Raw genomic sequence first — 18,505 nt, forward strand, 5'->3', positions numbered from 1 at the left:
ACACAAACACTCACTCCTACACACACTTACACACACATTTTGAATTTTCATGTTAAGTTCAGTATTTTACCAATGCAATGATGTTCTTTTTCTGAAATGCAGTGTTACATTTACACCAGATGTAATGGGACACACACCCGGGGGGGGTTAGGGGCAAACACCTTTTCATACCGGGCCATGTGGGTTTAGGTTGTTTTCCCTTAATAATAAAAACATTCATTTAAAAACTGCATGTTGTATTTACTTGTGTTGTCTATGACTAATATTTAAATTTGTTTGATAAACGTGCAAAAAAAAAAATAAAAATCAGGAAAAATCCTTCACACTCTTTTCTTACTCAATGGAACTACTTTATAAACTTTGCTGAGAACATACATTATATGGTCAAAAGTATGTAGGTGCCAAACCATCATTAAAAAATACAACCCCCTTTTTGATATAAGACCCTCACTTTTATGGGTAGGTGAGTGAGTGAGGTTGGAGCAAGTGAGGATGGAGCTTGGATGTTGAGCAAGTAAACCTATTTCAATTTATCCCAAAGGATAAATTGAAATTTATGGACTTCTCTTTGTGCGCAGGGCTTTTAACAAGTATGAGCTTAGATTCTTTAGTTACAGTGAAGCTAATTTTAAAGCTTGCAAAGGTATTTTAGACAACTGTATCCTTTAAAACTTTGTTGCAGAAGCTTTGAAAGGGTTCACAATAAAATGTGATAGTCAGGTTTCCACATTTTGGCCTTACAATATAGTGTATGATCTTAGACCAGTGTTCACCAGGAGATGTTAGTACAATTCAAGTGTTATGGTTGTGAACTTGAACTGTAGGCTGTATTAATATTTACTTCTTGTTTTAGTGTAAGCGGCAGGCCACATAGTTCACAATTAGTGTAGTAACTATAATCAGTGTAAAACAACATGGAGGCAAATTTGACAGTAGAAAACTAAGTAACAGGAAACTTTTTTGGAACATTGGATAACAGACCATTCCATGTTGTCAATATTGTCAAATGTATTAGTGAGACACCTGTTGTTGCTTTTTGTATCATAGAGTCCTATTGCAAGGATCAGTGTTAGTACAATAAGTGCTCTGCCTTCTACCGTTTACTTTCTGTGGTTGGATTTCAGCACAGTCAATTTGGAAAAACCTGCCTCACCCAGGTTTGTTGACATAAACAAACGAGAGCAATTGCAGAATCACCATTGACTAACATGAGAGCAATGAGCAAACTCTTCCATTTCAACAGCAAGGTCTTTGCCTATACGACTGAAGGGGTCCTGAAACAATGAGGGCCAATGCCTTTTCAGTCAAACACCTCTACTCTCACTCTACTCTCACACCAGTTACCTTCATATCCTCATTTAACACATTCATATATCTCCTCTTTGGCCTTTCTCTTTACCTCTTACCTCTTATAACCATCTCCCTCCTATTCTCAATCTATCCTCTCTGAACTTGTACCCCCAAAACAGCCAACCTGTGCTGTCTCTCTGATGTGACTTTTCACTCATTCTTGCATCTCTTCCTCGCATCGATGTACTGATAGATATGACATCTGCACTATAGCCACAAAGACTCATCAACTTCAATCATAATTTGGAAGTTTAGACTTAGGATCATATAAAACTGAGTTGCACATACAGTAAGTCATCAAAGCGATGTAGTACTTTATCTCTGCAAATTCAGCTCACATCCCAGTGAAAGAGTATTTTCTAATCCTCGGAACATACTGTATATCCTGACAAAACAGTGAAAACTGCCATGTCTTCAAAGGATGTGATTTGAAACAATACATTTGCACTGCCTGCTTTAAAATGAATACTTTGGCATTTTATTTCATCTTTCTATATTGCTCAGTCCCAACACTTAGGGATTCATAGCCAAATTAATATTGTCAGAAAGGCCTTAACTTGCTCAAGAAATAACTCTGCACTGTCATGAACTACTTGATACTTTAATATTGTATTGCTTGATTCGTTACCAATACCAAAGTTAAACTTTACCTAAAGATTTACCTCCCACAGCCATGAAAGCTCTATTTAGATAAGTGTTTAAGGATTATGATGTACCCATAGACAATGCATCTGACAATTTTACCTCCTACAGTATGTATGGAAGATCTTACAACAAGTAGAGCAATTGGACCAGAAAATAGGAAGATAACTCAGGTCTCACTGCCCCTCCAATTATTTAAGGATGTCCTGAAATGAACTCTTCGGACACCTTTGCATCTTTCATGAATGAAATCTAAAATGAAAAATGTTAATAGTGGATTTGCTTGAGGACAATGAATTAAGCTCTGATTACCTCGTAGTTTTTCACCTCATCATTTGTTTTAAATGGTTACTGTTTGTAAACTCATGACTGAATGATTACGCCCAATATGTTGATAATGAGAAGAAAAACATGCATTAAACATTTAAAATAAGTTCAGCATAAAAAAAAAAAAAACATCATTAAATATTAATACTAACAGCATCAACATTGGTAGGTCTCTAATTATGGTTACATCTAATACATCCATTGTTTTGTCCTCATCACTAGAACAGTATAAATACCCGAAAGACATTACCATGGACATGTTGCTTTGCACACACTGGAATACTTTATGTCCTTTAGTAGACTGTTTATTCCCTCCCCACACACACACACACACACACACAAGTGTATTTTTGCTATTGTATGGTGCAGCTTTACCTCACATTTTTTGTTTTTTTTTGTTTTTTTGTTTTTTGATTTTTTTTATTTGTTTAGTTTGTATTTTATTACTGTATTTATTAATGTAAATTATTATTTTACAGACATGCAGGGCACAGGAGCATACAGTAACTCAAGCGATAATTTGTTATTTAATTTTTCAAAGCCTTTGAATGAAAAAGTTCTCTTGTTGCAGGTCCTGGTTGGGATTTTCCTCTGTATAAACTGCTTGATGATATTCACATTTCTGAAAAAGGATGTTTTTAGGGAAGAAACTCGGTACGTTTTGTTTGCACAAACCTTATTTGTGGACTCTGCTCTTATGCTGTTCACTGACTTGCTAGTGGTTGGAACTTTCTATCATTATGCCATGCACATAATTCCTTGCAGTATTGTTTGTACATTTTTGACTTTTCTTTCCTCCTGTACCCCGTTCACTTTGGCAGCTATGTGTCTGGAACGCTATGTCGCTATATGCATGCCTTTGAGACATGCTGACATCTCCACAGGCAGGACTAGATTATATGGACTTCTTATCATATGGGGTATCAGTTCTATAATTCCATTGTTTACCTTGATTGGATATTGGGCATCTGTCCCAAGTGCAGCACAGTACTCTTATGCAGTGTGTGTTGTGGAGCTAATGTTAGGGGATGCATGGCAGGCACATGGGCGTTCTGTTCTTTTTGCCATCCTTTTCCTTTTTTTGATCCTTATCATTGTCTTCACCTACATCAAGATAATGATTGCAGCCCGAGCTGCTTCCTCTGAAAAGAGGAAATCAACCAATAAGAGTCTCAAAACTGTGCTGCTTCATGCATTTCAGTTGTTTCTGTGCATAATGCAGTTTTTAAACCCATACATAGAAATGGCATACTGGAAGGTTGAAAACCAGATCCTTCGGAATATAAAATATTCTGTGTTTATTGTTTTTATGATTGCACCACGTTGTCTTAGTCCATTGATATATGGTCTCAGAGATGAAAAGTTTTTTAATGTTTTAAAACATTATGCCATGTGTGGCACAGACGGCCTGTTCTCACGATTGCTTGAAATCAAACAAAAGAAAATAAGATCTATTTAAAAACAACACTGGACATAATTATTTATATAAGTGATTATTGTCTGTGATTTCTAAATCGTGTGCTGAAAATAGGTGCCTTAATAATGATTCTGATAAAATAACAATTCCTATTTGCATTATATAGAATAAATTGGGATATACTTGGCTAAATATATATTTTTCATTGTGTTTTAGGCTTATGGTGGAAATGTGGTATGGTTTGAATGTCATTTCACTGTTAAAGTATAGGTGGGAAACATTTGTCTGTCGGTGTGTGTAAATCGTATGTCTTATCATTTGATGGGTTTTAAAATTATATATATTATCTATATTATTATATATTACACTATATTATCATTGAATGCTGATGGCACAGATAAATGACTCTTAACTGTTAGAATAAATGTAAAATGTAAATGTTTGCTTGAGCAAAGATAGATGAGAGGCAACAGACAAAATTCTGACAAGACAGAAGTACTTGTAATAGGTCCACATGCACCTAGAAGTAAGCTTTCTGATTGCATACAGTAACATCTTTGTGTAGCCTTTCTGTTTCATGTGCACTTTATTACTCCATTCATTAAATATTACTAGGATAGCCTTGTTTCATCTCAGAAATATTGTTAAGATAAGAAAAATAAAGCCACATGATGGAGAAAAACAAGTTTGTGAGGTTGTTACCTCTAAATTAGTTTATTATTATGCATTACTGTCTGTATGTTCCAGTCGGTACATAAACAAGCTCCAGTTAGTATAGAATGCTGCAGCTTTCTTTCATTATTTACTAGAACCAGAAGATATGACCACATCACTCCTATCCACACTTTATTGGCTCTGTGAACGTTCGCATTGATTATTAAATACCATTACCTATAATGCACTGAACTTTTGGTCTTTTATGGTCTGCCAGACTTACAGTACTTCAATCAAAAGGTGCAGGCTACGTCTAAAACAGCGAAGGCTAAAATAAGAGTTGAATTATTCATGTGTAGGCTGAAAACCTTTTAATTTTTTTTGCCTTTTATAAATAATATTTTCATATTTGTATTATAATTTCATAAGGAGCAGATCTGAAGGGATTGTGGAATTGAGTGTTTTGATGAATGTTCAGTCAGGTTGTTGACAATGGAGTGGCTGGCTGCATTATATCCCAGTCATCAGATAATGGGAAGGTGACTGGGATAAATTTGTAAACAGTATTACATCTAGTGGCTAGCGGTTAATTTCCATGAATTCTTCTAACTATTTTCTCTTTACTTACATCTTACATCACTTATCTCTAGATAGTGTACTATCTATTTTGCAGACTGCTTCAGCATGGATGAGTTCAAGTGAAGATGTTTACTCTACTTACACTACTAAACCCTTCTTCTGACTTCTGACACCATGTTATGTTTTAGTCTTCAAATTATCATTGGCTTAATATGACTCATGAACTGCTCCTTATACAAACTTCACTTCATGCACTCATACAACATCCTGATGTTCCCAACCCTGCCATTTGTAGCACATACAAGGAACACTATTTAATGTGGTGTGAAAATATACAACACATTAAATTAGGATAGGGGGGCACGGTGGCTTAGTGGTTAGCACGTTCGCCTCACACCTCCAGGGTTGGGGGTTCGATTCCGGCCACCGCCTTGTGTGTGTGGAGTTTGCATGTTCTCCCCATGCCTCGGGGGTTTCCTCCGGGTACTCCGGTTTCCTCCCCCGGTCCAAAGACATGCATGGTAGGTTGATTGGCATCTTGATGCCTTGATGCCCGATGACGCCTGAGATAGGCCTGAGATAGTCACAGGCTCCCCGTGACCCGACGTAGTTTGCATAAGCGGTAGAAAATGAGTGAGTGAATGAGTAAATTATGATAATAAAGGATCAAAGGTTGTCCAATTTAGAACCAACAAGGAGTGTATCTGAATGATATGGAAAAATGAGTGGCATATTAAATAATGTGGCCCTTCAAACAAACAGATATGATGTTTCTTTGTTTGTACACATCGAAAAACTGTTATGTAGTTTTACCATGGCTCCTGTGATTAGACCACCCATGTGTATTTAACAGTTTACCTAGAAGCCCAATGTGGCTCATTAATGACCATAATATGGTCATTAATTATTTCATCATAAGATATATTTGGTGACTAATAAGCCATTACATTGTTTACACAAAATCATTCATTCAATGCTTTTTGTTAATTGGTTGAATTAACAAAATATGAGAAACACTCTTAATCACCTACATGGTACATGACACAAATTAAATGCATATGAATAAAAGGCTTTTCAGAGATTGACCCTGAGAGAACATTATGATTGGAATTATAAATTAGTCAATTGTATTATATACAGAGCTAATGTTGTATAAATTATACATAAATTATAGAATTCTTATTCTATATAAATATGTATTATAATATTTTAACCCATATATTGTAGAACAGGTCACATTATAGCAGCTTTAAACATTCATTCCCCTAACAGCAACTTTTTTCCCTCTCCGATTCTCTCTTGAAGTTATTAAGAAGTTAAATGCTGCTTCTTGTGGTTTTTTTTTTTGCGTATTAAGAAATTGAATACCAGTTTAAATATAATTTTTATTTACACCATGCTGTTTTCATATCCAAGGTTGCTTTGCAATTTTGGAAAAGGAAGCACACAAAGACTTTTAATATGCTTTCTATTCTGCAAATAGAGAAATTCACTATTGCTGAACTTTCAGTGTCCATGAATGCACCATGGTTTACATCATCAATAAACATAAACCTAAAGCCACAATGACAGCATTATGACAGCAAAACATACTGATATTGGAAATTCTGTGAACTTGGATTAGTCCTACTTGGTCAATTAAGCAGACTGTTAACTTCTGATTTTAAGTGTATAATAAGAAGTATCTATAGGCACGTTCAGTTTTTGTCAGATTGTAGAGTCGCTCACCAAAATAAATAATAATAACTAGTCAAATAGCATGACAATGTTAATGCCTATTAGCTTAAGATGATGATGCATGTGGACATCACCACAACATTTGTATTACTGACTACCTGACAATCAGACCTCAGTTTAGCCTGCACTGGGCACCATCTTTTATGCAGCAGTGCACTTTAGCATTGGCAGTAGCATCATTTGCAAGGACATGCCACACAGGAGATGCCAGCAGACTGAGCAAACTGATAAACACAACCAGACAGGTCACTTTGACCATTCTGGGCTCTCTGTGCAGAATGCTGGACAGTTTATTATTATGGACAGTGTCTCTATTTATTTATTTATTTATTTATTTATTTATTTATTTATTTATTATTTAGTGGAGGACAGCATGTCACAATGGGAACTAATCTGTCATTATATGCTGATTTTTATAAGTTTAAGATTAATAACTGGAGAGGTACATTGATGGTAATATAGGTCAGAGACTGAATTTTTCACACCTATTTATTAATTTTTTTTAAGTATTTCAGAATACATTTTAAATAAAAAAATACAATTTAAAATTTTACAGGTGTTTTTTTTTTTTTTTTTTTTTTAAAAAGTCTTATCAAAGGACAGATGATAGCTGAGAATCAGGGACAAGAGAAATGGAAAACTTCATAACATCTGAAGGCTGGATGTATTTTCTTTTAACCTTCCAGCCACTGATTCATGACATATAATTCGCTTACAACAAACTCTACAAAATCTAATAATATTTTATAATAAATACTTAAGCACCAAAAGGCACTGTGTTTAAGGTGGTAAATACTAATGAACTCTTAATTTATATTTGTATATAAATATACATATCAATATATTAAGGCTCATGTCAAATTTATAACAAAAGGTTTAAGGATTGCATTGTGTTTGCATAAACTTATGACAGATACTGGACATTTATGATTCAAATAATATTTTATTAAAAAGGTCTTTCTTTAACAATCGTTGCCTAATAAATGTTTATAGTGTTCTCAGTTGCAAAAGCAGGTGCGCACTGCCGAATGGTGAAGGGTCTATGTGTGCGTATGTGTTGAAATTGAAAGACTACTCTCAGCTTTTCAACATTTTCTAATTAAAGGTTTTCACTAAGGCTGTGAATCATCAGATAATCAGCGCTACTTTAAAGTGAACACTGTTGGCACAAGTACTAGGCAGTGTTACTAACCAAACTCTGTCATGTCAGTGACAAGAAAATATCTTTGGAGATGTTTTGCAGTACAAAGAAGTTATTCATCCATTCAGCCGAGGGCCATATGACCCCTACATTAAACAACAGGCTCATTCTTTGCTCCATTGCTGACCTCATTATTTCTTTTTAAAACCAAAATCCTGAGTTGCATTCTCCTAAATGGCCATGCACCGGGCAGCAGGAGAATGTGGCAGTGATGTAAATGCAAAGGTGAAGAAGAGCAGGAGCTGCTAGAACCACGCTTGGTACTTTTCCCACAAATCCAGGCAAAAAACATGGTGAGATTTTATGCTTATCCTTTTAAAATGATTCTGATGTTTATTTATAGTTATATGTAATATGTACATAAAAGGACATTTATTTTCTTATTTATTTTCTAATTGCCTGTATTTATTATTTAACTTTATTCGAATGTGATTTTAATATCATTTTAGTTCTTAAAATTATTGGTTTATATTTACTATAGATATGCACTTGTTCATAAGTTCCTTTCAATATCTGTTGTTCAAGCGAACGTATATCAGATCTCGACATATTTATACAAGGTCATACAGAGTATTGGTATAGTGCCAGAAGCATGTATAACATTAGTAAACCTTTTTAACACTAATGATGTAAAAAAAAGACTACTGTCATAGTTAAAGATCACACTTTATATTTAACTTTGCCTAGTGAGTAGAGAATTAGAGGTTGGGTATTGGGAAGAGCAAAACAGTGGTATGTTACCTGGTAGTAGAAATGGCAGCACAATTATTTTACAGGGGGCACGGTGGCTTAGTGGTTAGCACATTCGCCTCACACCTCCCGGGTTGGGGGTTCGATCACCCGCCTCCGCCTTGTGTGTGGAGTTTGCATGTTCTCCCCGTGCCTCGGGGGTTTCCTCCGGGTACTCCGGTTTCCTCCCCCGGTCCAAAGACATGCATGGTAGGTTGATTGGCATCTCTGGAAAATTGTCCGTAGTGTGTGATTGAGTGAGTGAATGAGAGTGTGTGTGTGCCCTGCCATGGGTTGGCACTCCATCCAGGGTGTATCCTGCCTTGATGCCCGATGACGCCTGAGATAGGCACAGGCTCCCAGTGATCCGAGGTAGTTCGGATAAGTGGTAGAAAATGAATGAATGAATGAATTATTTTACATTGACAATAATTACAATAATGTATATTAATTAAAAACATTACATTATGAGGTCGTGTTGTGATTATGACTGACCAGAAGAGTCTTGGAGGAAGGGCTATAGAGGTAATTGGGAACCCTGTAGTGGTCACGCATCCTTTCCAGGCTGAGAGAATGAGCAGAAATGAAGACCGGTATAGTTCCTGGTTCAGGGAGCTACAGTCTTCACACCCAGGTGACTGCATTGCACATAACTAACAAACATACGCTAACGTAAACATATCACATAATTAAGGTTATTTTATTGTTACATCTTTAAATCTACTAACGGGTTATATATACAGCACTGGATTGTGTTGGGCACAAGATTTAGGCAGGTGTGAAAAATGCTGTAAAGTAAGAATGCTTTCAAAAATAGATGTAATAGTTTATTTTTATCACTTAACAAAATGGAAAGTAAATGAACAGAAGGGAAATCAGATCTTAAAGGTACACTTGCGAGGAACTTGTCAGGTAGGGTGTTCCAAACATCTTGGAGAACTAACCACAGATCTTCTGTGGATGTAGTATGCCTCAAATTATTTTGTCTCTTCATGTGATCCCAGACAGACTCAGTGATTTTGTGATCAAGGCTCTGTGGTGCTATATCATCACTTCCAGGACTGCTTGTTCTTCTGTATGTTGAAGGTAGTTCTTAATGACATTTGCTATATATTTGGGGTTGTTCTTCTGCTGCAGAATAAATTTGGGGCCAATCAGAACCCTCCATGATGGTTTTATATGATGGTTAAATATCTGCCTGTATTTCTCAGCATTGAGGACACCATTAATCCTGAACAATTCTTTAACGCTATTTGCAGAAATGCATCCTCAAACCTGCAAGGAACCTTCACCATGCTTCACTGTTTCACTCATTATTGTACCGCTGTCTAGCCCTTTAGTGAACTTCCTGCCTCCTGCTAAAGCCAAATATCAGCTGCCACTTTTCTGCACCCCAGTTCCTAATGTTCTGTGCAAAGTTGAGTCACTTAGTTTTGTTTCCAAGTCAGAGGTATGGCTTATTGGCTGCAATCCTTCCATAAAGACCACTTCTGTTCAGACTTCTCCAGACATTACATAGATGTTCCTGTGACCAACTGGTTTCTGACAATTCTTTGCTGGTGGCACTGCTGGACATTTTCTGATGTCACAGGTGATGTGTCTTTCATCTGCTGCCTTAAGTTTCCTTTCACAACTATTGTGTCTATGCTCCATGCACACTCCCATTTCTTTCTGCTTCTTCAAGATTGATGCTGCTTTAAAGCCAAAGGGTAGTCACACCAAATATTGATTCGATGTACATTTTTCTTCTGTTTACTCACTTTGCATTTTGCAAATTGATAAAAAAAACATTTAAAATATAGATTTTTTTTAAAGCATATTTACTTTACAGCATTTCTTCACACCTGTCTAAAACTTTTGCACAGTACTGTATATTATAAAACACATGTGCATAAATAGACCAGTTGTATGTTATGAACATTTCTGTGTTTCCATTCTCATCTTTGGTTTTTACTAAAGTTTCTATTCAAAAAGCGATTCGAGTTTTGGCAGCTCTTTGTGCTCTAGGACTACTTGGAGGTATTACCATAAGTGTATGGTTCATAGGTAAGACTTTATTTACTCTCTTGCGTTTACCATAGACAGGTACCTTATGATTATATGATTCGAACATGGACATTTACCGTATTATATTTGTCTATTTCTGTATAGTCAAATTGCTCTTAAAGCCTATCTCAAATAGTCCTACAGTGTTAGAGGACACCAAGGAGACTTCATTCTGTAATATATCAGATGACAGCCCTGTGACTGACCCCAGGAAAGGTATGTTTAACTAACTTGTCTCTTGGGTGTTCCACAGTATAACGCTAACTATAAAAGATTAAATGCAAAATGTTTAAATGTTTTATTTATTAATAAATTAAATATTTTAATCGTGGACAATAGTCACGATAATGGTATAAACTAAAGAAAACATGCCAGACTGTTATCGTGCGGTAGCCCCAGATAAGCCTTCAACCGTTATTACTTAGAGTTATTACTATAAAAAATATATATATATATTTCTATTGTAAGTAACTCTATGTATAATTCCTTAATAGTGTTACATCGTTGTTCATAAAACGATTAATGTTTAGCATTTTTCACAGATGTTTCTCTTATCCTAGTCCCAATCATTTTTTTGTACCGAATTGACACCAGTGAACATGTTTTGGGCAAATTTGTGTATAATCTTCACAATGCTGGCCAGTGCTTTGAAAGGTTTTGACTGAAAAGGGCTCAGTGTTTTACAGAATCAGTGCTGACAACTCTTTGCTAGAGATCCAGCTGGAGAAACTGCAAACATGGCTACCTGTGTGCTACGAACGCTGGAACTCTTCATTAGGCACTCTTATCTGTCGACAGCTGGGTCATCTGAGGTGGGAGGACGCTGACAGCTCCATCACACACACACACACACACACACACACACACACACACCCAGCTATCAGCAACTTTCGCTTATCAAGTGCCTGCCTTCTATGGGCTTTTACAGCTCTATTAAATACATCCACATAAGCTAATTGAGGAATACAGTTTAACCTTAAAAAGGCAGTGACAACAGTTGAGGAACAACATTCTCATGAGACAAGATGAAAGTGCATCATGAGATATTACAGTATTATAGTCTGCTGTGACTGAGACTTATACAAGAGTAGAAACAACAGGGTATAAATAACCGAAGGAGAACATATGATGCAATGGTGGTGGCTAATGGGAAACGGAGTCCTAGGTGACAATATTTTTTAAACAATGATGAACCCCAGGAAGCAAACTGGTGCACAGAAACCAATGTACAAATGACAATAAGATTGCAGCATTGGCGCCATTGTTTTTGGTACTTTTGTGATCTCTGGTGTAATGTTGCAAAGGGTATGTAAAACATGTGGAAACTTTGCATGTCTCAAAGCCCACTGAACACTGAAATTACTTTCCAACAAAATTTCCCTAAATAATTTTAAACACGGGGGGCACGGTGGCTTAGTGGTTAGCACGTTCGCCTCACACCTCCAGGGTTGGGGGTCGATTCCCGCCTCAGCCTTTTGTGTGTGGAGTTTGCATGTTCTCCCCGTGCCTCGGGGGTTTCCTCCGGGTACTCCGGTTTCCTCCCCGGTCCAAAGACATGCATGGTAGGTTGATTGGCATCTCTGGAAAATTGTCCGTAGTGTGTGATTGCGTGAGTGAATGAGAGTGTGTGTGCCCTGCGATGGGTTGGCACTCCGTCCAGGGTGTATCCTGCCTTGATGCCCAATGATGCCTGAGACAGGCACAGGCTCCCCGTGACCCGAGGTAGTTCGGATAAGCGGTAGAAAATGAGTGAGTGAGAGAATTTTAAACACAGTAGAACAAAAGGAAGGAATGAAACGAAATACTTTGTCTACAAACATTCAAACAAGAATCTTAAATAAAACACCCTCAAACAACAGGAAAAATCTCTTAGAAACCAAGTGACATTATCAGATTGGGCTTTTACCTGTTACAAAGCTACTAAAACCAAATAAACACATTTGAGTTTAATAAATTGAAGTTGAAACTCAAAAACTGTTGACTTTTTTTATTTACTGTAAAATTGTTGTTGACCAAAATGATCGGTGTTTGTAGATTAACCAAACATAAAGGTGTGAATTTGACGGACATCGTGCAAAGCTACACAGATGGTTTTGTTCAAATTACCTCAGAACATCGAAGCAAATTGGAACATTTATGGCAATACAGGTACTTATTTTTGCCTACAAACTATGACACATCATTAGACATTGTGAAACACTTAAAATCTAAAAAGATAACCTTTTTTTTTTGCTTTTAGGGGAAGCTGCAGCACAGGGAAAATTATAGCTTTGAAATGTTTTGGTAATACCTCATTTAAATTGATCTACAGCCAGAAGAGCATTATGAGATATTCCGATGAAGCAACAAAAATGTTTTATTTACTCAAGTAGATTGTGGCACCAGGGCAAAAGTGCCCAGGATAATTGGTGGTATAGATGCTACACTAGGCAGATGGCCATGGCAAGTGAGTCTCTACTACAGCAATCGTCATACCTGTGGAGGATCCATAATAACAAGCCAGTGGATTATTACAGCTGCTCACTGTGTGTCCACGTAAGATCCCTCAATATAAACTACATTAGCAATTTAATCAAATCAAATCTTGCCTTAATTTGATTTGCTAATATGCATCTGCTGCATTCTTTCTGATTATTTTTCTCACTTTAAGCTACAGGCTGCATCAGGTTTCCAGTTGGGTGGTTTACGCTGGGATTGTGACTCGTAACGCAGCTAAATTGGCTCAGTATATGGGCTACACTGTGGAAAAAATTATCTACAATAAGAATTACAATCACAGGAGTCATGACAGTGATATTGCATTGGTGAAGTTGAGGAATCCTTTGAATTTTTCAGGTGACTGTAGCTCACATGAGCAATTCCTCTTACGCACTTTTTATATCAATCTCATTTGATCGCTAGGGCTGCAACAATCTATAATAAAAAGGTTTCATTATTTATTAGATGGATTGTGGTATAAAGAATGATACCATGTGCTACAACACTTCATTACAACGAAATCTGCCTGAATCATCTTTTCTGTCCTGTGAGGAAACATCGAGGAATTTATATGTCAACTAAGTGTGTTGAAAATGACATGGTCTTAAATGATTGGTTTCTCATTCTCATTTCGAATTTGTCTAGTTTAGAATTTTAAAATATTATAAAAACAATTCAACTAATAAATCGATCAACAAAAGATCAATAGATTAAATATTATCAAAATACTTGTTAGTCGCTTCCCTAATAATAGCACAAAGAAGACATGTATTAAATATGCATTCAAACTCAGAAGTATTGGCACCCTATAAAAAAATTTTATTTATATGCCTGTTTTGTGCACATTCAATTTTTCCAATACTTCATTGTCAGATTCATACAGCCTTTAAACTATTCAAATATACATTTTGTTTTCTGTGCAATTATCTCTGCTTATCAATTTATCTCTACATACTTTTGGTCTGAGTTCTGGGTTTCGCCAGTAAAGACTGCATTTGTTGTTAAAATGGACAAAGCAATATTTTCAAGTCAAGTGAACTTACACAACCATTGGGAATAGCCAATACAAAAGAAATATATGATATACTAACAACCAGACATCAAATAGGTAACTGTAAAGAAAAATTGCACCTTTTGGTATTAGAACACACAATTTTTAGGCGAGCAAAAGTATAGGAACAGATTAGTCTTAACATAAATGACATTTGATATGTGTTAGCATATGGCAACCCACTGACATAAATGAAGGCTTTACCAAATATTTTCTATAGGGTCAATGGTTATTTTGAAACCAGTGTTTTGTGGGAAAAAATATTTATTGTGGAAAAATAAATATATTTAGCCTCTTTTATGCTCATAGAATCATTCATTGTTTTTGCAGTTGTCTTATGTATTTAGTTGTATAAAGGGTGCCAATATTAAGGAATGCACTGTAAATGTAGTTGTTTCATCCTTCATCTAAAAATAAATTGTAATGGACTATTGCACATATTTGATTTAAATACAGACACCATAAGGCCAGTATGCCTACCACAGTATAACCATGAACTACCAGGAGGAACACTGTGTTGGATTTCTGGTTGGGGATACACACAGCCTGATGAGGGTAAGAGTATCCATACACTATACAGTATATAAACTCGATGTATTAATGAAATATATATAGAAATGTATTTAATAGAACATTTAATGCAAAAATACTAACAATCTTACATAGATAGATGTAAGATAGCAGCAAGTCTACATGGAGGCAGGTTGAATGAAGCAGATAAACAAATATCAGTTTATTTTGCTCTGTACAGTTCATATTCCTGATACACTGAAAGAAGCTCAAGTGCCCTTGATTAGCACAAAGAAATGCAATAGCTCTTGTATGTATAACGGAGAGATCACTCCACGGATGCTCTGTGCTGGACACACAGAGGGTAATATTGATGCATGTCAGGTAAAGTTTTGATCTGATCAGACTTCAACAATCTGCTCAAAACACTTCTTTCCAAAAGGAAGATGGTAACAATTTTCTTCTTTCCCACAGGGAGACAGCGGAGGTCCACTGGTTTGCCAGGATGATAACGTTTGGAGGTTGGTTGGAGTTGTTAGTTGGGGAACAGGCTGTGCAGAGCCTAATCACCCTGGTGTATACACAAAGGTGGCTGAGTTTTTAGGCTGGATTTATGAGACAATAGAGGTATGTGGCAGTAATGAACAAAGAAGGTAGTTACTGGTCACCTTTGTAAAATGCTTTGTCTTGATTTATTTGCTTTTTTCCCCTCTATGCAGACTTCTTAAGAAACTGACTGAAAATCTACTGTAAAAGAACATAATCTGAGTTGCATGTTCAAGATATTTTTGACAATTGTATTATTATTATTATTATTATTATTATTATTATTATTATTTTGCAATATGATCACCACTACAATGTTATAACCATCAGGACGAATTCACAGTCAGACCACGAGAGGTCTGATATAAGTCCTGAGCTGTTTCCAATCTCTCCATTGATTTTTCTGCTGGTTTTTAATTTTGTATATGGCATCTGTGTTTATTTAGTTATTTGTTTATTTTAGGTTGTCCTACACTTCAAAGACTATCAATCTAAATGTCTCTATAGTCCTATAGCGGTTGGTTGTATTCCATTTTCTAAATTCTATCATCCACATGTTAGGAATGGAAAACAACCCAAATTTACATCCATAGTCAATTTTATTAGGAATGACTGTACACATATCATACACAATGCAGTTCTCTAATCAACCAGTCATGTGGCAGGAGCACAGTGCAATGAACCAAATAGATACAGGTCAAGAACTTAAGTTAATTTTCACATCAATCGCTAGAAATGGCTAGTTTAATTAATCCATGTGACTTTAACTTTGGCATGGTTATTTTTGCCAGATGAGCTGGTTTGAGTATTTCAGGAACTGATGATCTTCTGTGATTTTCACTAACACCAGTTTACACAGATTGGTACAGAAAACAAAAAACATCCTGTGAGCAAAGGGTCTGCAAGTTGAAAAATTTTGCTGGTGAGATATCGGAAACAAATGTAATAAGCACCTGTGGTGAGAATAAAATCATCCGAGAATACCCAACATATTGAACCTTGAATTGAACCATCAGCCAAGAAGAAGAATCTGAGGCTATCATGGATACAGACTCATTGAAACTCGATAGACTCTAAAACAATCAAATAATCTCTGTCCTTGATGTTTGCCTATGCAATTCCTGGGAGATCAGAAGTGTATGAAATACTCATACCCAGAGCCGATCCTGACCTCCCTGGGGCCCTAAGCAAAATTCTGCTAAGGGGCCCTCCTACCTGACCCATGAGCCATGTAAACCATTTGCCACACATTCACACTTGCACTTGCAGAACTGCACAGCTAATTTAGCTAGTCAGATAGAGACTAGAGACAGAATCACATCAACTTAACTTTACTGTTATTTGCTCTTGCTGACATCAAAATTGAAGAGAACACAAGTTTACCTGATTGCTGTTCTCGCATTTCACTCTCATTTCTTTTTTCTCTTTTCATGGCCAGATTGATCCGCTTCATATTGTCATCTACACAGTAAACATTAACACACGCTGTAAAATGAGGCAGGAGGAGGCGGGGCCTTGCATAATTTGCGGGGGCCTACGCAACTTGCGTAGTGAGCGTATAGGGCAGATCGGCTCTGCTCATAACACACCATCATGCCATAATCTTAGATATGACTGACAATTGTTCCTAAAAAAAAGTGGACATTTACAAAAAATAATTTTCACTCTTAGAGTTTGTTAGCCACTTTGGGCTGGGTTTGTTAGGTTTTTTTGTGGTGTTGCACTTTTGGCATGTTGGCCTGTTCCTAATGAGAGTGCACTGTATCTAGTGCTCCTGCATTGGCTCTTACTGTCTCTTTGGCACAAATTATGGCTCCAAATTTCATCTGCTGTGCAAACAATCAACATGACTTCAAAATCGACCAAACATCTGGTTGTATTACAAGATTAATCATTTTGTCTTGCCTTTTTTTTTGTTGCCTTCCCAAACAGAATATGTGCAATTGCGCTGGTTTTTATTTACTCTTTAACACAGTGTAATGGCAACCTTTTGGCAACTGTTTTGAATTTCTGTCTAAATGTAGTATTCCAGCTTCTCCTAAAGACTATGCTGTGGTTATGGATGCTATTTCCTCTGGTCTAAAGATACTTCTTAAAAATACCTGCCCTAAGTCTCCTGATGATGCTGAAATTGGTTCGAATTATTTCTCCCATTTCCCAATAAAAAACAATAATCACACTGTTCGGGCTCTGTTTTAAAGGGATATCGTCTCCAGCCCTACTATTATTTCAGATTGGAATGGTTTTATTTATGACTTGTTGTGGAGTAAAATTTAGAAAACCTCCTCATAAATACTTAATCACTAAGAAAATCAAAGAAATTTTATTTGGCTTTTTTCTCCTTTGACAACTTTTATCATAAGGAATATTTCTTAATTAACTTGCTATTTCATTTAACTTTATGTTAAGCAATTAATTTAAAGCAATTAAGTTTCAGTTTCAGTAAGATTGTGCCTTTTCAGTAGCTGCTCCCAGACTGTGGAATGCGTTGCCTGTTAGCATTAGATTTTCTCCTTCCACATCGGTTTTTAAAGTTATGTTAAAAACATACCTTTTTGAATCAGCATATGATGAAATTTTATTTTACTATTTTACTTTTATTTACAATTTTATTGTACTATATGGTGTGCTTGTGTTCTTCTATGTTTTTTATCTATTATTGATATTTTATTGTTTTTTTGCATTGATGTAAAGCACACTGGTCAACTGGTGTTGTGTGTAGTTGTGCTATAGAAATAAAATTGACATTGACATTGACATTAATGTAGTATTCTTAAATGTAAATTGGTAAAAGCCCTTGTTCTTGTTTTTAAAAGCAGAAATGAAACATAGCGATGTTTAAATACATCGATATGTTTAAGTAATAAAAGGTGTGAAATGTGGAAATGAAAAAAAAAGTGAATGAAATGTATTTATCTGTAAGCATTTACACATTTTTGTCGAGTTTAATTAATGGTGTAATATTTTGCCCTTTTTAAATTTATATATTCTTGTTTCTGTATTTCATTTTTGTTTATTCAGTACAACTCTGACTGATGTTATGATCCTTTATAATTTATTTTAAAAATAAATAAATAAATAACAGTGTAATGGTAAGGTCAATGTCCAAGCTGCTTCTATTTGCCTGTGAATGACGTCACCGTCAGAAACAAAAACACGCCCCACATTGGACGTCATTAGACGTCAATAGAAATTCGGCTGACTCTCAAATTGCGTACGTAGTGCACTATAATAAAAT

At 36.0% G+C, this 18,505-nt stretch overlaps 2 protein-coding genes across 2 annotated transcripts; both read left to right on the forward strand.

Annotated features, from left to right (window-relative positions):
• Positions 1-2,800: 2,800 nt before the first annotated feature.
• LOC132858516 (odorant receptor 131-2-like) lies at positions 2,801-6,549 on the forward strand. Its single transcript, XM_060888895.1, has 2 exons — positions 2,801-3,717; positions 6,498-6,549. Exons 1-2 carry the CDS (start codon positions 2,801-2,803, stop codon positions 6,547-6,549), a joined length of 969 nt encoding a protein of 322 aa, XP_060744878.1.
• Positions 6,550-8,093: 1,544 nt separating this feature from the next.
• On the forward strand, positions 8,094-15,449 carry tmprss5 (transmembrane serine protease 5). Its single transcript, XM_060888896.1, has 13 exons — positions 8,094-8,200; positions 9,109-9,270; positions 10,611-10,682; positions 10,788-10,898; positions 11,359-11,494; positions 12,717-12,830; positions 12,922-12,965; positions 13,055-13,217; positions 13,333-13,517; positions 14,668-14,766; positions 14,963-15,105; positions 15,196-15,348; positions 15,441-15,449. Exons 2-13 carry the CDS (start codon positions 9,123-9,125, stop codon positions 15,447-15,449), a joined length of 1,377 nt encoding a protein of 458 aa, XP_060744879.1. The 5' UTR covers positions 8,094-8,200; positions 9,109-9,122.
• The last annotated feature ends 3,056 nt before the right edge of the window (positions 15,450-18,505 follow it).

The sequence above is a fragment of the Tachysurus vachellii genome, chromosome 15 (genome assembly GCF_030014155.1).
Source record: "Tachysurus vachellii isolate PV-2020 chromosome 15, HZAU_Pvac_v1, whole genome shotgun sequence".
In the NCBI taxonomy this organism is placed as follows: domain Eukaryota; kingdom Metazoa; phylum Chordata; class Actinopteri; order Siluriformes; family Bagridae; genus Tachysurus; species Tachysurus vachellii.